Source organism: Numenius arquata, chromosome 11 (assembly GCF_964106895.1).
Source record: "Numenius arquata chromosome 11, bNumArq3.hap1.1, whole genome shotgun sequence".
Classification (NCBI taxonomy): domain Eukaryota; kingdom Metazoa; phylum Chordata; class Aves; order Charadriiformes; family Scolopacidae; genus Numenius; species Numenius arquata.
In genome coordinates, this window is record NC_133586.1 from 3,426,858 (window position 1) to 3,444,207 (window position 17,350).

The 17,350-nt window shown below is 52.6% G+C and overlaps 2 protein-coding genes across 2 annotated transcripts; one reads left to right on the top strand and one right to left on the bottom strand.

The window, feature by feature from the left end:
* Positions 1-200: 200 nt before the first annotated feature.
* KBTBD13 (kelch repeat and BTB domain containing 13) lies at positions 201-2,063 on the top strand. The gene has a single exon (XM_074156461.1). It carries the CDS (start codon positions 287-289, stop codon positions 1,667-1,669), a length of 1,383 nt encoding a protein of 460 aa, XP_074012562.1. The 5' UTR covers positions 201-286; the 3' UTR covers positions 1,670-2,063.
* A 2,454-nt stretch (positions 2,064-4,517) lies between these two features.
* Positions 4,518-15,341, bottom strand: UBAP1L (ubiquitin associated protein 1 like). The gene is made up of 5 exons (XM_074156466.1): positions 15,210-15,341; positions 12,611-13,351; positions 11,187-11,408; positions 6,681-6,782; positions 4,518-5,719 (listed from the first exon to the last, which is right to left on the bottom strand). Exons 1-5 carry the CDS (start codon positions 15,339-15,341, stop codon positions 5,585-5,587), a joined length of 1,332 nt encoding a protein of 443 aa, XP_074012567.1. The 3' UTR covers positions 4,518-5,584.
* Between the last annotated feature and the right edge of the window lie 2,009 nt (positions 15,342-17,350).

Here is a 17,350-nt window from a genome sequence, read left to right on the forward strand (position 1 = left end):
GCATCCTCGGTGGGATGAGCCGGGGCATCTCCGCCACGACCGGCGTCACCGGAGCCCTGCCTGTGTTTTGGGTGGGCAGCTGAGCTCGGTGGATGCCTTTGAAAGGCCCCGGTCACGAGCTCGGCTATCTTTAGCCCAAGGTATTTATATTACAAGGCAGCGGCGTGGTGGCCGCCGGGCAGCGCAGCAAAGGCATCAAAGGGTGGTGGAGGCAGGAGGGGGCTGCGCCGGGACACGGCACAGAGGACCGTTTCCCCCCCAAGAGCTGCTGAGCCCCCTGGTGAGGATGACCCCAGAGGAGGAAGGCTCCCGGGCAGGGCCCCCGGAGCGGGTGCGTATCTGGGTGGAGGAGCAATCGTTTTGGGTGGAGAAGACGTTGCTGGTGGAGAGCAGCGAGTACTTCCGTGCCCTCTTCCGCTCGGGCATGAAGGAGAGCACGCAGGAGGAGATCGGGCTGGGGGAGCTGAGCGCGGCCGGGTTCCTCGCCATGCTGCAGGTGCTGGCGGGTGAGAGGCCCATCCTCGGCAGCGAGGAGACCTTCCAGGCGGTCGAGTGTGCCGCCTTCCTGCAGGTGAAGCCCTTGGCCAAGTACCTGATCCACTCCATCAACTCCGACAACTGCATCCTGCTGTACCAAGCCGCCGCCATATTCGGTCTCCTGGACCTCTTCCACTGCGCCGCGCTCTACATCAGGGACAGCTACTCCGAGCTGGAGGAGTACCTGGACTGCCTCTCCGCTGACCTGCTGGCCTACGTGGAAGCCCTCCTACCCAGCACCTTCGTGGCAGTAGGAGCCCACACGCCCACCTTTGAGTTCTTGGAGGACCTCTCCAGGACCATCTGCTACCTGGATGAGGAGACCAACACATGGAGGACCCTCTCCTGCCTGCCACTGACTGCCAGCACGTTCCTAGCCGGCATGGCAACCATGGATAATAAGATCTACATCGTGGGTGGTGTCTACGGGGCCAGCAAGCAGGTGGTGGAGAGCAGCTTCTGCTACGATGCCGATGCCAACGCTTGGAGCGAGTTCCCCAGCCCCCATCAGCTGCGCTACGACGTCAGGCTGGTGGGCCACGAGGGCTACCTATACGCCATCGGTGGGGAGTACGAGAAGATCTCGCTGAAGTCCGTGGAGAGGTACGATGTGGCTTCCAATACCTGGACGTTTGTCTCTGACCTGCCACAGCCAAGTGCGGCGGCACCCTGTGCCCAAGCCATGGGCCAGATCTTTGTTTGCTTGTGGAAGCCGCTGGACACTACTGTCATCTATGAGTACGAGACCCAGCGAGATGAGTGGCTTCCCGTCACCGAGCTCAAGCGGCACCAGAGCTATGGGCACTGCATGGTGGCCCACCGTGACAACCTCTATGTCATGCGCAACGGCCCCTCGGATGACTTCTTGCGTTGTGTCATCGACTGCTTCAACCTGACGTCGCGGCAGTGGACTGCCCTGCCTGGGCAGTTCTTGAATAGCAAAGGGGCCCTCTTCACCGCCGTCATCAGGGGTGACACCGTCTACACCGTCAACAAGATGCTGACGCTCCTCTACTCTGTGGAAGAGGAGACCTGGAGGTTCAAGAAGGAGCGGGCAGGTTTCCCACGCAGCGGCTCCCTGCAGACCTTCCTCCTGCGGCTGCCGAGGCGCGACCACGACATCGCAATGTAGGTGGCCCCCGTCCCCCGTCGGGATGCTCTCCTGGCACGTGGCCTTGGCTCTCCACCCACCGCTCCCCTGGGCTCCTCTCCTCCTCTGCGGAGCCATGCCCAGGTCCAGGGACACATCATGTTGGACCTTAGAGGTGACACTAGACCCTGCCAGAGAGAAAGGGGCTGCAGGCAGCTGCTGCCTGCACTGCATGGGCTGGTGCAAAGTCCTACCAGATGTGGGCTCGTGAGCCAACCACGTGCAGAGCTTCATGGCTTCTGCAGAGGACAGATACCAAAGAGACACAAACATGGGTTATATTTATTCTGACCACACTCTGAAGGTGTGCAGTATCCCACCTCCTATCTGCTCTGATGGGAAATCATTCATTATATCCTGGAATTAAAAGGAAAGCTGTAAGAAAAACTGTGTTTTTCATTACTCTTGGGTTTGTTTTTTTTTTTTTCTTCTCCTTCTGAAGGAAGAAGCCTCCTAACAGAGATCCACGTCAAGGCTCGCTCCTGCCCACTGAATGCTTTTTCAGCTGCGGCTCCGTTTCAGAGCCGTGCGTGGGAGTGCGGTTCCCACGCAGCCCCGCGCTCCCCGGGGAGATCCCCACGGCCGCTCCCGGCCACAACAGGGTCCTGGGAGGAGGAGGAGGGGAGAGGGGAGATGGGGGATGAAGGAAAGCATCTCTTGGGCATCGGGTGCTTAGTGCACTGAGGGGTTTCTGGGACCTGGGCACCATCAGTCACCCCCACCAAGTGTGTCAACCAGCTATCGGCTCCTCCAGGCTCATCTGAGGCCCAATGGAGTGGCAAGTGCTGGTGCTCATCAGAGGCTCATTTGAACCAATAACAGGGTCTTTCTCAGGACATGGCAAACCTTGGAAATACAGAAGGTGCAAAAAGGGAAGGAAGGGAGAGAGGACCACCACTGGGCAGCCACGCCTGGCTTGCAGAGGTCTTGTCCATTAGCAGATGAGCTGTTCTGATGAGATACCACCACCTGGTGTTGAAGGTTTCTAGCCCTCAACGCCAGCTCTGGGGATGGTTGGAGAACATGGAGCTCCCACAGTGCTGCTTGGAGACCAGGGGCAACAGCAAACCCAGACCATGGCTCCGTTGGTTCTCCGTCCGTCCCAGCTGAGGCGGAGCGGAAGGGAATACCAGCTGGGATGCCTCAAATACCTCCACTGCTGACCCTCGCCAAGTTCTCAGCACTTTCAAAACAGTTCCCGCATTTGAGAAAAAAACCCACACAACACAACCACAAACCAAAACAAACGAGAAAACCCCAGCTCGCATCCACGTCCGCATTGAAACCCACTCGACACGCCTTGTCCCCGTTTGCCCTCTGCCACTGGGCCTGGCCACCACCCTGCTGTCACCCCTGGGACGGGGACCGCAGCCGGTGGAGGTCTGCAGGTCTGATGGTGGCACAGGGGAGGAGGCAGGGGACACGGGGGGACCTCACCCAGCTCCACACTGTGCTGCGGCATCAGCTGAGCGGCGTTACTGTCCTCGGGCAGACCGCGAGCAGAAAGCCCATCGAGTCAAATCCTTGTTCCCTTCCTAGACGAAGCCAATTAACATTTCACGCTGTCTCCTCCTAACTGAAAGAGGCACACGGAAGCACGCTGCTTTAAAACCAGCTTAAGTTGAACAAACAGCCTAAACCCTCCATTAGAATGAAATTAAAATAACTCTATTACTAAAATATTTCTGACGGGCTCCTGTGGCTAACCCGGGAGAGCTGAACTTGGCAGGCTCTCCCCTTCCCTCCAGCTCCGACACCACCAAGAGATAAAAAAACTCTCCCCCCACCTTCGGATGCCGGGGTTTTTGACAGTTCAGGGATTTACAAACATATTTGCCAACCAAATGCTAAAGGTTTTAAGATTGTAAGTGTAGCACCTGGGGAAAAGAGCAGGTCTTGGCAGGCACGGGTGAGTATGGCACGGATGCTCCCAAGAGAGGAGTGATTTTTCGCATCCATCAATCCAGGGCGTGATACAGAAAGTAAAATAAGATCAGTTCAGGTGCACAGGGAGGAAGAAAAAAAATACACAGTTCTTACCTCTGCAAGCAGGGGGGGTGGAAATGATGAGCCAGGAGCCAGCAAATCTCTTAAGGAGAGCGAGAGGCTGCGCAGCCTTTGCACGGCGAGTGGGCACCGGCTCTGCACCAGAGCTCAGCCCTCAACGTTAGGCATTACTGGCACCGGCACAGCAGCGTTATCTTCCCCTCTCAATCTTCAGGGTGTTTAACTCCGCCAAAGATTACAGTTCGAGGCGAAGCGATCTATCTAATCACAGTTGAACCTTTTGCGAGTTTCTTTTTTAAGGTGACATCATCTTGGCAAAGATGAACGTAACGAAAAGCTGTCTGTAGAATGGACTTGCCTTATAAGGGCCGTATCAAAAATAAAAGCTTGTATAACCAAGGGAAAGACGGAGTAAAAACAGAGCTGGGAGCTCCAAGAAGAACCCGTGAACCCACAAATATCTCCCTTGGCCATACAAGGTGCCACATTTTCCTTTTCAGTGCCATTAAAGAAGAGAAGGTATAAAGCATCCTTGGCTAGGGGTGGGTCAAGTCCCCCAAAAGCTGGATGCAGAGTTTCCTCGTGGCATCCATGCGAGGAGGAAGGCAGCCATGGAGGGCTGTACCCTCCTGCTGGTGTTTGGCGCCTGCCTAGAGACGCAGGGAGAAGGGACACGGTGTTTTAACTCGATGGCAGTACGTTGGGCTGGGAGATCGCTTGGAAGGACACAATGGAAAAAATGGTACTAATGCAACTAATTAAGATTTTTCTCTGCTAGGTTGTGCCAGTTGGCATTTTCACAGGAAAAGACACAAATAGATTTCAGCAGAGCCCTTCCAACCATCTTTACTCAAAGAAATTACATCTCTGTATCTAATTCACAGGAAAATAATACACTTTTGTGTGAACACTGTCCGCTGTTCCACTGCCAGGCCAAGAGACACATCCCGAAAGGTGCCCTGAATCTCCCATTCCCCGTCCTCCAGTTACATACAAAAATTCCCCCGGGCATCCAGATTTCCCCGATCCTGACATTCGTTCTTAGTTTCATTTGGAGCCACCGTCTCCACAGTTTAGGGAAGCATCCCCTGAATTTGCCTGATTTGGGCAGAGCACTGGGCAGCCGAGCCGTTCCCCATCTCTCTGTTCCCATTTCACGAAATTCCCCGAGCACAAACCTTCGCATGAGCCATTTTTCATGGCACTGGATAAACTTCATGTATTTCTAGAGCAAGGGCAGCCTGTTTTCTTTCCTTAACCTCACTGAATTGTGTATTTTTCTCAAGTTTCTGGTTTAAAAGGAGAAGCTAATGTGATCAGACTGGATTTCAATTACAATATTTAACCATGACTAAGTCAGCTGAGACTCTTCCCAAGCAAGGACCAACAACTGCTTCTGCAGGAGCCTTCAGCTTTTATGGAAACAATCTCTTTTGTTGATTTATATAAAATTTTAAGAATCCACATTTGACTGCAGTTGAAAGCAGGGCACTTCGGGAGCGAGCTGCAGAAACGGTGTTACCCATCACACCAGGTACAGGGAGAAAACTGTGGTTGGGGTTTTGCAAAATCTAAGCTGAAGGCGGTTTGGATCTTGCTGCATCTAATCTAAAGAGCTGAGATGATCGAGGGCGGAGATGTGTAGGTGAAGAGATAAACACTCCTGCTGTAAAGTCTTTGCCTTAGTACAGTGACAACCACGCTTATGATGGATGTCCATAAAATGAGATGAGCCACCAAGTTGGTGCTTTGAAGGTTCATGCCCGGTGAGTGGTGCTGCCAGGGCTGGAGATGGAGCAGAAGACGGGTAAGCGCGAGCTGACCCCCCCCCAAGTCCTTCGGTGGTCCAGTCTGGAGAGGAGAAGCTGTGACTGGGGTCCAGGATGCTGCTCAGTGGGCTTTCATCACAAGCTCTTCCAGCGCCTTCTCCCTCTGGTTCCCACAAAGCAAAAGAACTTCTTTGACTTCATTTTGCTGGAACCCCATATCGTTAAACTGAGCTAACAAATGCAAGAATTCAGCTGCCTGGAGGAAGAAGGAAGAGAAAGGAGTGATGTTATCATGGACTTTTAAGGATGGATTTATCACAGAGTTGCAGCAGAAACGGTGTTGGGTGACGAGGCTGCAGCCAGACGACCTGGCCGGGTTGTATTACCGCTGAAGGGCACCCCTGGTGCCACCACCGACAGCAGAGCAAGGGCACACACACACTGCTAGCATTTAAAAGTGTGCCTTTATATCAACTTTTAAAGTAAGAAATATTTAACAAAGTCAGCCTCCAGCTTCACTTATTCCTTATAAAGTTTAATACGAATTCCACGCAAGCGTTTGCCTGCGTTATAAAGAGACCAGGAGAAGGCAGCGAGTACAAGCTGGAATTAATTTGCCCTGCTTCCCCCCCGGCTCAGGCTGGGCTCCAGCACCACAACATCTCCCAGAGCTGCGTCCTCAATAAATAACCCCCTGCCTGACACCGAGACCCGGGTGCCCTCCTGCTCCCGCAGCCCTAAGGAGCGGTGGGCCGGGAATCCTACACGCCATCGGCATCACGTCAACCACCGCCAGCCCAAATTTCAAGCAGCTTTTCTCTTCACTACCCCCAGGAAAAGGTTAGTGATGGAGACCAACACCATGGTTCTTCTCCTTGGGGTGTGAATGAACAGGGGGAACGGGGCGGGGAGTGCTGGTGGGCTCACGGTGGGGAAATTCCCTGTGCAGGGGCTGAGCGAGCATCGTGCTTGCACAGAGGGGTGAGGGGATGGATGGAGAAGAGCGATGGAGCTGGTGTCCTTCCCCGGGGGTCCTTATGGTGATGCTACCCCAGGGTCTGCAGCAAGTGCAGGCTCATCGCTTGCAGGGCAATGGGTCTGACGTGCCGGGAGGCTGAGCAAGGGATGGTGGAGGCGCAGGGGAACATGCAGCCCACTGGAAAAGCGAGCTCGGAGGACATAGTGCAAAGGGCAGGGCTGAGCTGCCCCACTCTGACCTTTTTCTCTGAGTACTGGAACATTTCCATGGCCTCCTCCACCTGCCCTTCCTCGTAGCCCTGCTTCAGCAGCCGGTCGCAGGCACCCAGGTAGCTCAGGAACTGCAGAAGAAGACAACCAGGGTTAATCCAACCTCACAGACATGGGGTGGAAGTGCATTCAGGAGCCCACCTTGCCACCTTCCAGGGACATGCTCATTGGGGAGCACAACTGTCCTGCTGACTCCCATCTGATGCTTGGCCAGGGTGGTCTGTCCGTCAGCAGGACTCCCACCGCGAGAAGACATCTCAGTCCCTCCGACTCTCCCAGGGTGGGAACAGGAACAAGGCAGAGGGAGGACAAGGAGTAAACCAAATATCTGAACCATCTGAGATACAAAGTGATGACCTCTCCAGGTTGGGGGGTGAAGCAGAGCCTGTCCCTGTGAGATGTCTACCCCTGGTCAACCCGGCATCCCTTTGATGAGCCGGGGTTCGGGCGCCCGAGGGTTCGCTCCAGGGTCCGAGCACAAAACCCACCCCAAGGGAGACCCGTGTGCTGTCATTACTGAAAGTAAACAGTTATTTTTGGCTTTCCTCGTTGTTCTTGGAGTGCTGACAGCACTATTCCCAGCGGTATCTTTTAAATACCACCAGAATCATTCACTGTCCAAAAACATATGGGACAGACAATAATAAATGAGCTATACAATAGCAGGGGGAATAAAAACACCCCACGGGTCTCCTCGAAGCCACGCCATCCTCATCCAAGGAGAAGCTGATTCATATCTCCCCAGATCCACCAGCGCACAGACCTCCACCCTCCCCAGCACCACCCTAGCCAAGGAGAAGGATTCAGTAAAAGACCATAAAACATACAAAAAAGCCAAAAAAAGTCCCTCAAACTGAGTTGATCGTTTGGCCAAAGAGCAGAGTAAGGATTTCAAGAAATGTTAGCCTTAAGGAGCGGCTTCTTAACTAAAAAATGAGATATTCGTTGGTCATTTTCATTCGTAATCTGTTTTCATTTTCCTCATTACCTTACTAACTGAACACCCCAGATCTCTGCTGTATTTTCTTTCCCTGTGGCAGCAGGGACAGCCGCTCACAGCAGAACACAGCCAGTCCTGGCAGCCTTTTCAAGCCCAGCATGAAATCAGTGCCGTTGTCAACTCAGTGATTTTTATCATTAAAAAATAATTTTATATATATATATATATCCCCAAGACTAAACAAAATCAGTTTTTTTAAATATTATGACCTGCTAACTAACGCCTTGGGTCTGGTACCAGCCCCACCACTCGCTGGGGAGGAGGAGGAGGTGCCACTGCCCTCTGGAAGCTCCTTCTCCCCTTGTAGGTCTCAAGAAGGCTCCTTATTACACTTGGATGTGAAGTTCCTCCAGCGCAGGCACCCCTGGAGAGCTCGGCTTTATCTGTTACACGGCCAACCCCACCACCTCACCATGAACTGCTGGTGTGGGAAGAGACCTCCAGGCTCCCGTAGATCAGTAACCTGCTGATTTGTCTCTTCCCTCGTTTGCTGCTGCTTGATGTTCTGCGGAGCAATGTAGCTTTTCACATCGAAAACAAGCCCGTGCAGTGACATCAAGGAAATCCCTCCTCCAGTGGAATCTCCTCCAGTTTTATCTTCCATGTCCCTGCACCACTTTGGCTGATGCCCATCAGAAAGGCCCGTCCCCATGAGGTGGAGCTTCAAGCGCTCCAACAACTGGCTGTTGAAGAAGAGCAAAGCCTTACCACCAACCATTTCACTGACCTGCCTGGAGCATGGACTAGAAGCCACTAGCTTGGAAAAAACCACCAGCAAACACCACCAAAGACCCAAATGCTGATTTCGTCGTGGAGGAACAGGGTAAACATCTCCCCAGTCTTGCAGCAGGGTTCAAGCCAGGGACACGCAAACCTGGTGGGCACTACCCCTCGGGTGCTGAGTCTCCAGGGACTCCGGAGGACTCTCGCAGGACTCTCGCTGTCGCCGGGGGGACAGCGAGACCCCAGCCAGCACTGCAGGGGACAGCCCAGCTCAACTCACTGCTGCAAATGTCACCACTGTGAATGCAACTTCTGCCAGCGTTGGAGAGGCTCGGGGAGCCGCTGCCAGTGGGGACGGCTGATGCAAGGCTTGTAGGAAGCACTGAATCATAGAATCATTCAGGTTGGAAAAGACCCTTGGGATCATCGAGTCCAACCATCTACCCTACTCTACAAAGTTCTTCCCTACATCATATCCCCCAACACCACATCTAAACGACTCTTAAACTCATCCAAGGATGGTGACTCAACCACCTCCCTGGGCAGCCTGTTCCAGTGTCTGATCACTCTTACTGTGAAGAATCCAGATTGTTGCTCAGGGGAAGACAGTAAGTTCTTGCGGAGGAGGAAGGGGGCAGGAGCACACTACAGAAGCACAACAGAGTGTATATTTTACTGTATTATTGATTTTACAAGAGTCCATCAGTCCACAGGAAGAGACTCCCCATCTGTGCTTGGCCAGGAGGTGGCTGGCGCAGTGGGCTGTGTCCCATGGTGAACATCCAGCTCTGAACTCCGTGCTTACGGCTATCTGGAGAGATGGATGCTCACCAGCTGCAGCCGTTTGTTGCTTCTCAGCTCACACGGACATTGAGAGCTCCATGGATCAACGATACATTTTTTAATCTATCAATGATCATTGATCAAGGTGCAACGATGCATTTTTGGTTTAGTCCTTGCCCATGACATCCTAGATGATGAACCTCTGGTGTGCTGGGGTAACTAACCCTGCTTGAGCCTTTTAGACAGGTTCTTCCACCAAAATTGAGAAGGCATCGTCTCTTTAAGGCAGCAGACTTGCTTTCTCCAACAGGGTGGGCTCTGCCAGTTTGACTTGACGCTGCAAAGAAATTGAGCAATTTTTGGCTACCATCTGGTACTACAATCAATCTTCATGGTGGAAGCTGTCATCAGCACTCACTGAAACCCCGCGTGACACCAGCAAGCAATGAAGAGCACCCACAGCTCTCGTTTTTCACTTGAGTTGAAACATATTTTCCAGGCAGGTTTAGCCTAATTTGATAGTTTCGTACTTGTAAGAGATGCACAAATGGCTAGGCGTTACGTTTTACCTTGGCTGTGTTGGGCATAACTAGGAAAGACGGGAACTGCTGGTGAAGGAGGTGCAGGATATAAGGTCAACCTTGTATTTTGGTGCATTAATCTCCTCTCCAAGGGAATGGGAGTCCCTGTTTTTACACAGAAGGGAGCAGACTGTACCCATTTCCATCCTTAATAAGATGAACTGCTTCTTCATACTGAAGCCAGCAGTTGCTACAAGACACCCTTGCACAGCTCTGTGCAAAGAAGGTGGGCTGGGCTCTGCTCAGCTCCCTCTGCCTAGAGGAAACCTTTATGAATTGAAGAGATAAAGCTTCCCTTCCCACCTCGGCTTGCAGCGACGATCGCCTGGAACACCAGCGAGGGTCTGGGGAGGCTGGTCCAGCTGGGGGTGACTCAGGAAGGAGCCAGAAGCTGCAGGATGACTCAGCCGCAGAGCAGCTTCGCGCACCGACCAGACGGGTAAGAGCTGGCCCACGCAGCACAGGCAGCTCCCCGGGAGAACAGGATGGAGACCGGCACCCTACAGTGGCTGCTCGGTGCCGTGTCTGCTCACAGCTCTGCCCGGGGTCTGCTCTTGCTCCCTGGTACGACAGCCTGGTGGAACATCCCTCTTGCTAAGCTGCAATAAGCCCCTTCTCTCTCTGCAAAAGCTACTTCGATAATTTAGCCCTGTCAAATCCTCCGCTGAGATGAGCAGGTCCAGCCCCAAGCTTGCCAAGCCCAAGGGTCAGAGCCAGCAGCATCCCTCATGGCACGGATGCTCCAAGCCCACCTGGACCACAAACGGTTCATCTGGATGAGCAGAGACCTCAGGAATCAAGATGCAGCACAGCAGGCTGTGATGTAACTCGGAAATCAGGGGTAAGAATAGGTTGTACGCTAATTATTTTCAATAAATTCCAGGTTATTACAGAGGGTTCCTCAAGACAAGAGCCGCAATGCTTTCATGGAGTCCCTGGTTGCTCCAGCGCGGGGAGCTCGTGTTTTGGAGAGTGCCCAGACAAATCCCCGAGGTATTTGTACGGTCCCGCTCTGACAGGATGAGCCATGGCAATAATCATACAAATCTAACAGCCGGAAAAAATGATGTGCAAAATGTTTCCATATACGGGGGCAAAATTTGTACTTCAAAAGGACACCATGCTCCATACAACAGATCGAACAGATAACGTTACCCGGCCGTTATTACTCGCTGAAAAGCTGAGGGCGACTCATTGCTATTTTATTACAGCAAAAGTGGAGACGTGTGATCTCACGGAAAACCCTCTCAACTGCGCTCTGATACCAAAGTGGGAAACCCAAGGCCAGCAGAAGTCCACCCCAAGCAAGACAACCATCCCTTTCCTCCATGAAAATCAAGTTTTTCTTTACCAAAAGCTTTCCGCCGCACCGTGCCGGCTCCACCAACCTGACTTAAGCTTTGCTTTCCAGTCTTCTGGAGGGTGAGGATGGCTTTGCGGGTGGGGTAGCCCAAGGCTATAACGGGCTCGATGAGGTCTCGCTCCTCCTGGCTCAGCGCCGCGAGCAGGTCAGCCGCCGAATCCGGCTGGGATCTGTGGGAACTGAGAGGTCGCGCAGGCGTGGAGGCCGGCGTGGAGGCAGGGGGGAGGCAGGCGTAGGGGCTGAGGGACTGCAAGAAAAAAAACAAGAGCAGATGGTCTTGCTCCAGCTCACGAAATGATGTTAAACGACCCAGGCTGAAGCAATTCTTTCAAAAGCCGGCAGTTACCTTGCTCTTTCCAGAAAAGGAGAATTCCCATACATGGAACAAACCCCCTTGGGCATCAAAGGAGACCGGACTTAATTAAATCCAGGCTCAGCTACAGATACAGATCAGAGAAAACAGAGCTCAGGAGGGTTCAGGGGGCATAGCGAGCAAAAGCAGATTCCTTTCCCTAGGGAATCCAGGTCACGTCTCCAGCAAGAGATGCCACACTCGTCCTTGACCGGCCAAGCAAGAGGCCACCCTGCCCAATGCGGCAGGAGGATGCTCCCCTGATGCCTCGTTTATGCCCGTGATGTTGATCAGCTGTATTTAGGTTTCTCTTACAAATCCCCCTCCAGAAATGAGCTTGCACATAGAAACGCTTCCCTGAGCGTGAGGCTTTAGTTTTTGGCAGGATCCATTTGCAACAGCAGCCGAGCAGGGTGGGCGAGGGATTAGTAATTAGTTGCAAGAGCTGTTTAGTGTATAAATACACATGGGCATTTAATCTTTCCTTAATTACCCTACAGTTAATGCAGCTACATACAAATAACCTGGCCTCTCATGTGTCCAGTGGTTTTAATTGCGGGTTTTCAGTAATTCATCTCCTCAATCTCTCGAGTAGCTGGATGAGATGTGATTTCTTAAAAAAAAAAACCATGGTGCAATTCCGATTTAAGGTGACAAAGCAATATTTACTCCATTATTTCACACCGCTGTCTCTACCACTGATTGGTATTTTTAGCAGGATTATGAAGTCTAAAGTTTCCTAGAAAAGCCCTGATGGCTGTAAGGGGGCATTTCCCCATAAACTCTGTTTATGTCTGTTAGAGGGGGGGGAAATGGAAAGGAAAGAGGGCAAAAAAAAGCCTTATTTCACTTTTTTTTTTTTTTACTGTTTCAACTGAAAATCAAACAAGATGCCTCGCTTGTTGGGAAAGACAGGGATGTTTTGGTTAGGACCAAACTTACGAAAACTAGTCAGCAATTTCTCATGGGTTCAGCGTCCCCAAAGCCCCACTTTGGTTCCGCTTTGCTGGCCAGACCCCAGCAAACGGGACCAAATCAACGCCCTCCGCCCCCCCTCCTCTCTCAGCGACAAGGGCTACCAGAAGAAAACACCTCACCGGCACCGTGGGCTTATGCTGTTTGATGGGGGGGATCGATGTGGCCACGGATGGAGGAACTGTCACCAAGGTCTCCAGGCGGGACGCATCCGGGGCTGGCTCGTAGGTGACGCTGCAGCTGGTGCGGGGGCGCTGGGGGAGCGGCCGTGGCACGGGGAACCCTCTGCTCTCCCCCACGGCTCTGTTCAAAGGATGCACCAAAGCAGCCAGTTTCCTCCTGGCCGCTTCCAGCTCGTTCTTCATGTTGTTAAATATCACCATGGATCTTCTCTGCTTGCTCTGGTCCAGGTTGGCTGGGCTGTGTTGGTTGTTCTCCAGTGAGGGCTCCAGCAAGCCTGGAGATGTCTTTGGTCTGGTCTGGTAAAAGCCAGGACCTCTCCCAGCATTTCTCCTCCTGGAAACCTTTTCATCCTTGTCATTCTCTTCCCAGGAGGTTGAGGAGTACTCGTCATCCTCTGAGTACTCATCCTCCTCCGAGTGCCAGGTCTCGCTCTCGGTGTCGGACAAGGCTCCTCTGCCCTTGCTGTGCCCGTAGCTGCCATCGGCAGCGCTCAGGCTGATGCAGCGCCGCACCGCGCCGTCCCGCGCTCTCCCCCCATAGCTGTCAGCGGGGTCCACCAGCAGCAGCCAGCATGGAGGAGCTGTGGGGACAACTTCAGAGGTGACGCGATGCCGGGAGGTTTGCTGCTGAGAGGCCACCTCCACCCAGTAAAGCACTTTTTTTTCCAGCGAGAAGTCGTGCTACGGAAGAGCGAGAAGCAGCTGGTGAGGGCATTGGAAACCAAGACCACGTGGCACCGAGCAAACCACGTCCTTCACGAGGGCACCTTAAAGGCTGCATCCTTCCCATATTGGCTGCTATTTCCCTGGGCACCTGGGCTGGCTGCGGGCACCTGGGCTGTAGGATTGGGCAGTGCCAGCCTCATCCCTATAGGGAATCCCCAAATTTACACTTGAAAAAAATCTAGATACAAAGTTACTACTATTTGGAGTTGTATCTACAATTCTTTTGATAGGTGTCTTAATGTTCAGAGGTGGTTTTGTGTCAGTTTGGCAGCTGTGGAAGGGGACAGCATCCGTTAGTGGCACCTGGGAGAGCCACATCAGGCACAGGGGCTCAGGAGCCATCAAGGCGGGAGATGCCACCTTGGGCAGAGGCAGGACCAGTGTGGGAGTCTCCGGCAGTGCTGGGGGTTCGGCTGGTCCCAGAACAGAGTCGTCATTTCCACGTACTCCAGCTTAAAATATAAGCACGTTTGAGACAGAAATCTGAGGGTTTTCCTGGAACAAACAAGCCCTGCCCGTCCCAGAGCTCTCCAAACAAGGCCTCCTCTGGACGGGCAGGCAAGAACATTCACAGCCCAGGAATGCTGTTTTCACTGCTGCCTTCCGCTTGTCAGCTACGGACCTAAACCAGCCTCTCCAAGGAAAACACCACCACGTGCCTCGACAAGGATCGGCCTGGACCACCAGCGCAATCACTCAGCCTCTGTGGGGAGCACTGACGTGTCCCCAACCAGGGAGAAACCCAGGTCTGGGGGTTTCCTGGGATAGGATGGGATGGTGGACCACCACAGCTAGTCCGTGGGGATGCACACCATCACCTGCCTTTACACGGGCGGCAAAAAATGTGTACATTAATATTTCCTTTTGAGAAATCACTTAAAATGAACTTTGGAGAAATCACTTAAAACACAGCAACTCTTCAGGGTAAACACGTCCTGCAAATTTGGGATCTGTCATTTTTGGAGGAGGGATGAGCAAGGCTGAACTAGGGAAAAGGCAGATGTGGGGTTTACTGCTGGTTCACCCATCACCAGGAGTGAGCAGGGGCTGGTTGGGATCACCCAAATTTCCTTCCCCCCGTGAAGTGCACTGACCCCATCTATGGGTGAGACTACTTAAGGCTGAACATGTAAAATATTTCTGAAATCGTCTTCACCCGAAGCTGAGCTCGTACCACCCCTAAGCCGGGAGAGCAGACTCCATGCCTTCAGTGCAGTTGTACGGGGAAAGGCTTCCTACCCCCTCCCAGAGCACAGAGAGTTCCTTCCAATCCAACCCCCAAGCCAGGGATTAAAATTGGTGACAAAGCTGTTATAGCAATAGGTGTAGATTCAAAAGCAGTTTAGGACTGAGCAATGTGGAAGGTCACAAAGTGCCACAGAATATTATATATATATATTACACATATATGTTGCCAGCACAGGTAGTATTGCTTGCTTACATCTCTGTTAGATTAATAAATATTATTAATAAATGAGATGGTGATGATTCCAGACTAGAAAACAATCCCAGAGCAGAGACTGAGGGACTGAGGTTTGTTCTTCTACCCCAGAAAGACCCAACCCTCCTGCTTGGACGGGATTTAAAATAAATCAATCCTAAACCTACCCCTTCCTCATTCCCATCCCATCCACCCATCACAAATCGTCCTCACCTCCTCCCACTCCTGCAAACCAGCCAATTAAGAGGAGATCAATTAGGAGGAGGGTTTCCCTTCCCTTCTTTCACACGAAAAAGGCAAACGCTGCTGACATCCCTTTGAGCATCCCCCCAGAAGCCAGTCTGGGCGCAGACGCGAGCAGAGGGGACTCACCATGGTGCTCATGAGGATGTCGGCGCAGTCGGGGAGCTCGATGGCCGGGGCGGTGATTAAAGTGTTTTCTCCCCCCGAGTCCCCGTCGAGGCTCCTGGCCATCCGGAAGGGAACCTCGTCCAGGTAGCTCATGGCCGCTGCCTGATTTTTTGCTGCCAGAGGAAGGGATGAAACAAAACTGTAAAAGGCAGGACTAGCACCTTTTAAGTTGGGTGGAAGGAGAGAAAGACGAGCTATTTCAAGTGATGTGGCTAAAAGGAACACAGCCCTCGGAGACACTGCCAGCTGGGTAAAAACCGCTGTGTGCAATGCCCAGATTTGCAAAATCTTAATTCCTGATACCGGGAAGACTTCTCTGAACTAACCTTTGCTATTCTGAGCTTCGGCCAGCAGGACCTGACCAAGCTTACGGCTTCATTTGGCAGAAATCCTGAGCGTTTTTCTCCTCCACTTCCACCTCCATGCACACCCTGCTGCTTTCCATCCCTCCTCCTGCCCATCGCACGCTCCCTTTCCCAAACTGGGGACAGCCCAAGCCCTTTTCCCAGCTACAGAGGCACAAACCGCAGCCAAGGAGGACACCTCGCAGGTATCCTCTCTCAGCGTGACCCGAGAGCGCCCGTGGCCACGGAACTCATGCAGGTGGCCACGTGCTGCTAAAGCCATCACACGGAGGAGCCCGGGGGGCAGCTGGGGCGAGGGTATCCCCTCCAGCGCCGAGGCAGCTTACCCTGAGCCAAACAAGGAGGCTGGGGCATCAGGCAAGCTCCGGTGTCAGAAGGATGTCAAACGAGCCATTTTAAGGCCAGATTAGCTTTTAAGAACCATCTATTTCAGTGCGGTGATGTTTTTAGATCAGGAATAGCAGGGGAGAGACGAATTTCTAACGAACTGCGAATGGTGGCATGGAAAATATGACTGCAATAGCAGAGCCATCAGTTCTGTATAAACGACTCAATTTAGGAAAAAAACCACTACTTGCTGCATGAAGCCCTGAGTCCCCCCGGCTTCCTGGTGACGATAGCATGCAAAATCATTTCCTTTATATACTGCTAACTGGCAAGAGGTGATGGTCAGTAACCCGAGTTCTGGTGCCCGTTCACCCCAAAGCAGCGTCCCTCAGCAGCCATTCTCAGGGCACACACCCTAAATACTTGCTGTGACATCCGCAAGTGCTTTTACCAATTCTTTCTTTCCCCTTTAAAAAGAAATGGCTTCTAGGACGGTGAGGATAAACACTCCACAAAAAAAAAAAATAAGCAGGTGAATGTATACACGGAAGAAAAAGCTGCCCGTTGAATGCAAAAATAAGAGTCTATAGTGGGAAATGACATTCAAGGGAGTTTCTTCAGTGAGCAAAGGACTAACAAAGTGCTTCCAGCCCACAAAAAGCGACAGGCACAATTGCTGGGTGCAACTCAGTCGCTCTTGCCAGAATTACAGAAGAGCCGCCGCTCTCCTGCTTACGCCAGGAGCCTTTAATATCCAGGGCTGTAGCGCAGCAGAGCCCCTAACCAGCTTTGTGGCTCCCGCACATGTTCTGCCGCGAACACGCGACACATGCAACGTGTCGGGAGCCCGCACGGAGCCAGGCCATCTGCTCCCCAGCCTAAGAGGGCTCAGCGCAGGCTACAATCCACCTCGGCGCCAACAAAGACAACGCGTCAAAACATCCCTAAGCGAAGCTGCCTTCCCCCATCTCCTCCACGGAGCAGCCTGCAAGAGGGACGGACCCTCCTGGCAGCTTAGGCTGTAAATCAGCTCTTCCCAAAAGCTGTGGGGCACAAAGGAGCAAAGTATCTCGTCATCCGTCACTTAGAACGGCTTTGCTTCGTTTTAAATGCCACTTTAAGGGACGGAGATGGGTCGTGAATGTGTCTGAAGCCACGACAAAGAAACTACGGAGAGATTACGGTACCGTATCTCACTGCATAAATGCTGTGCTCTAAAAGAGGCTCCCACAGGCGTTAATTCCCAAACCCACTATCTGGAAAAAAAAAGGAAGTACAGTTGGAGCAAGGAGTGATGACAACGAAAACGCTACTAGACATGAATAAAAGAGTGGTAAACACCAACTTACACCAGAAAGCAACTCCTGCAAGGGTTCTGACCTCATCAGCTCCACGCCAGCCCTGCCCCTT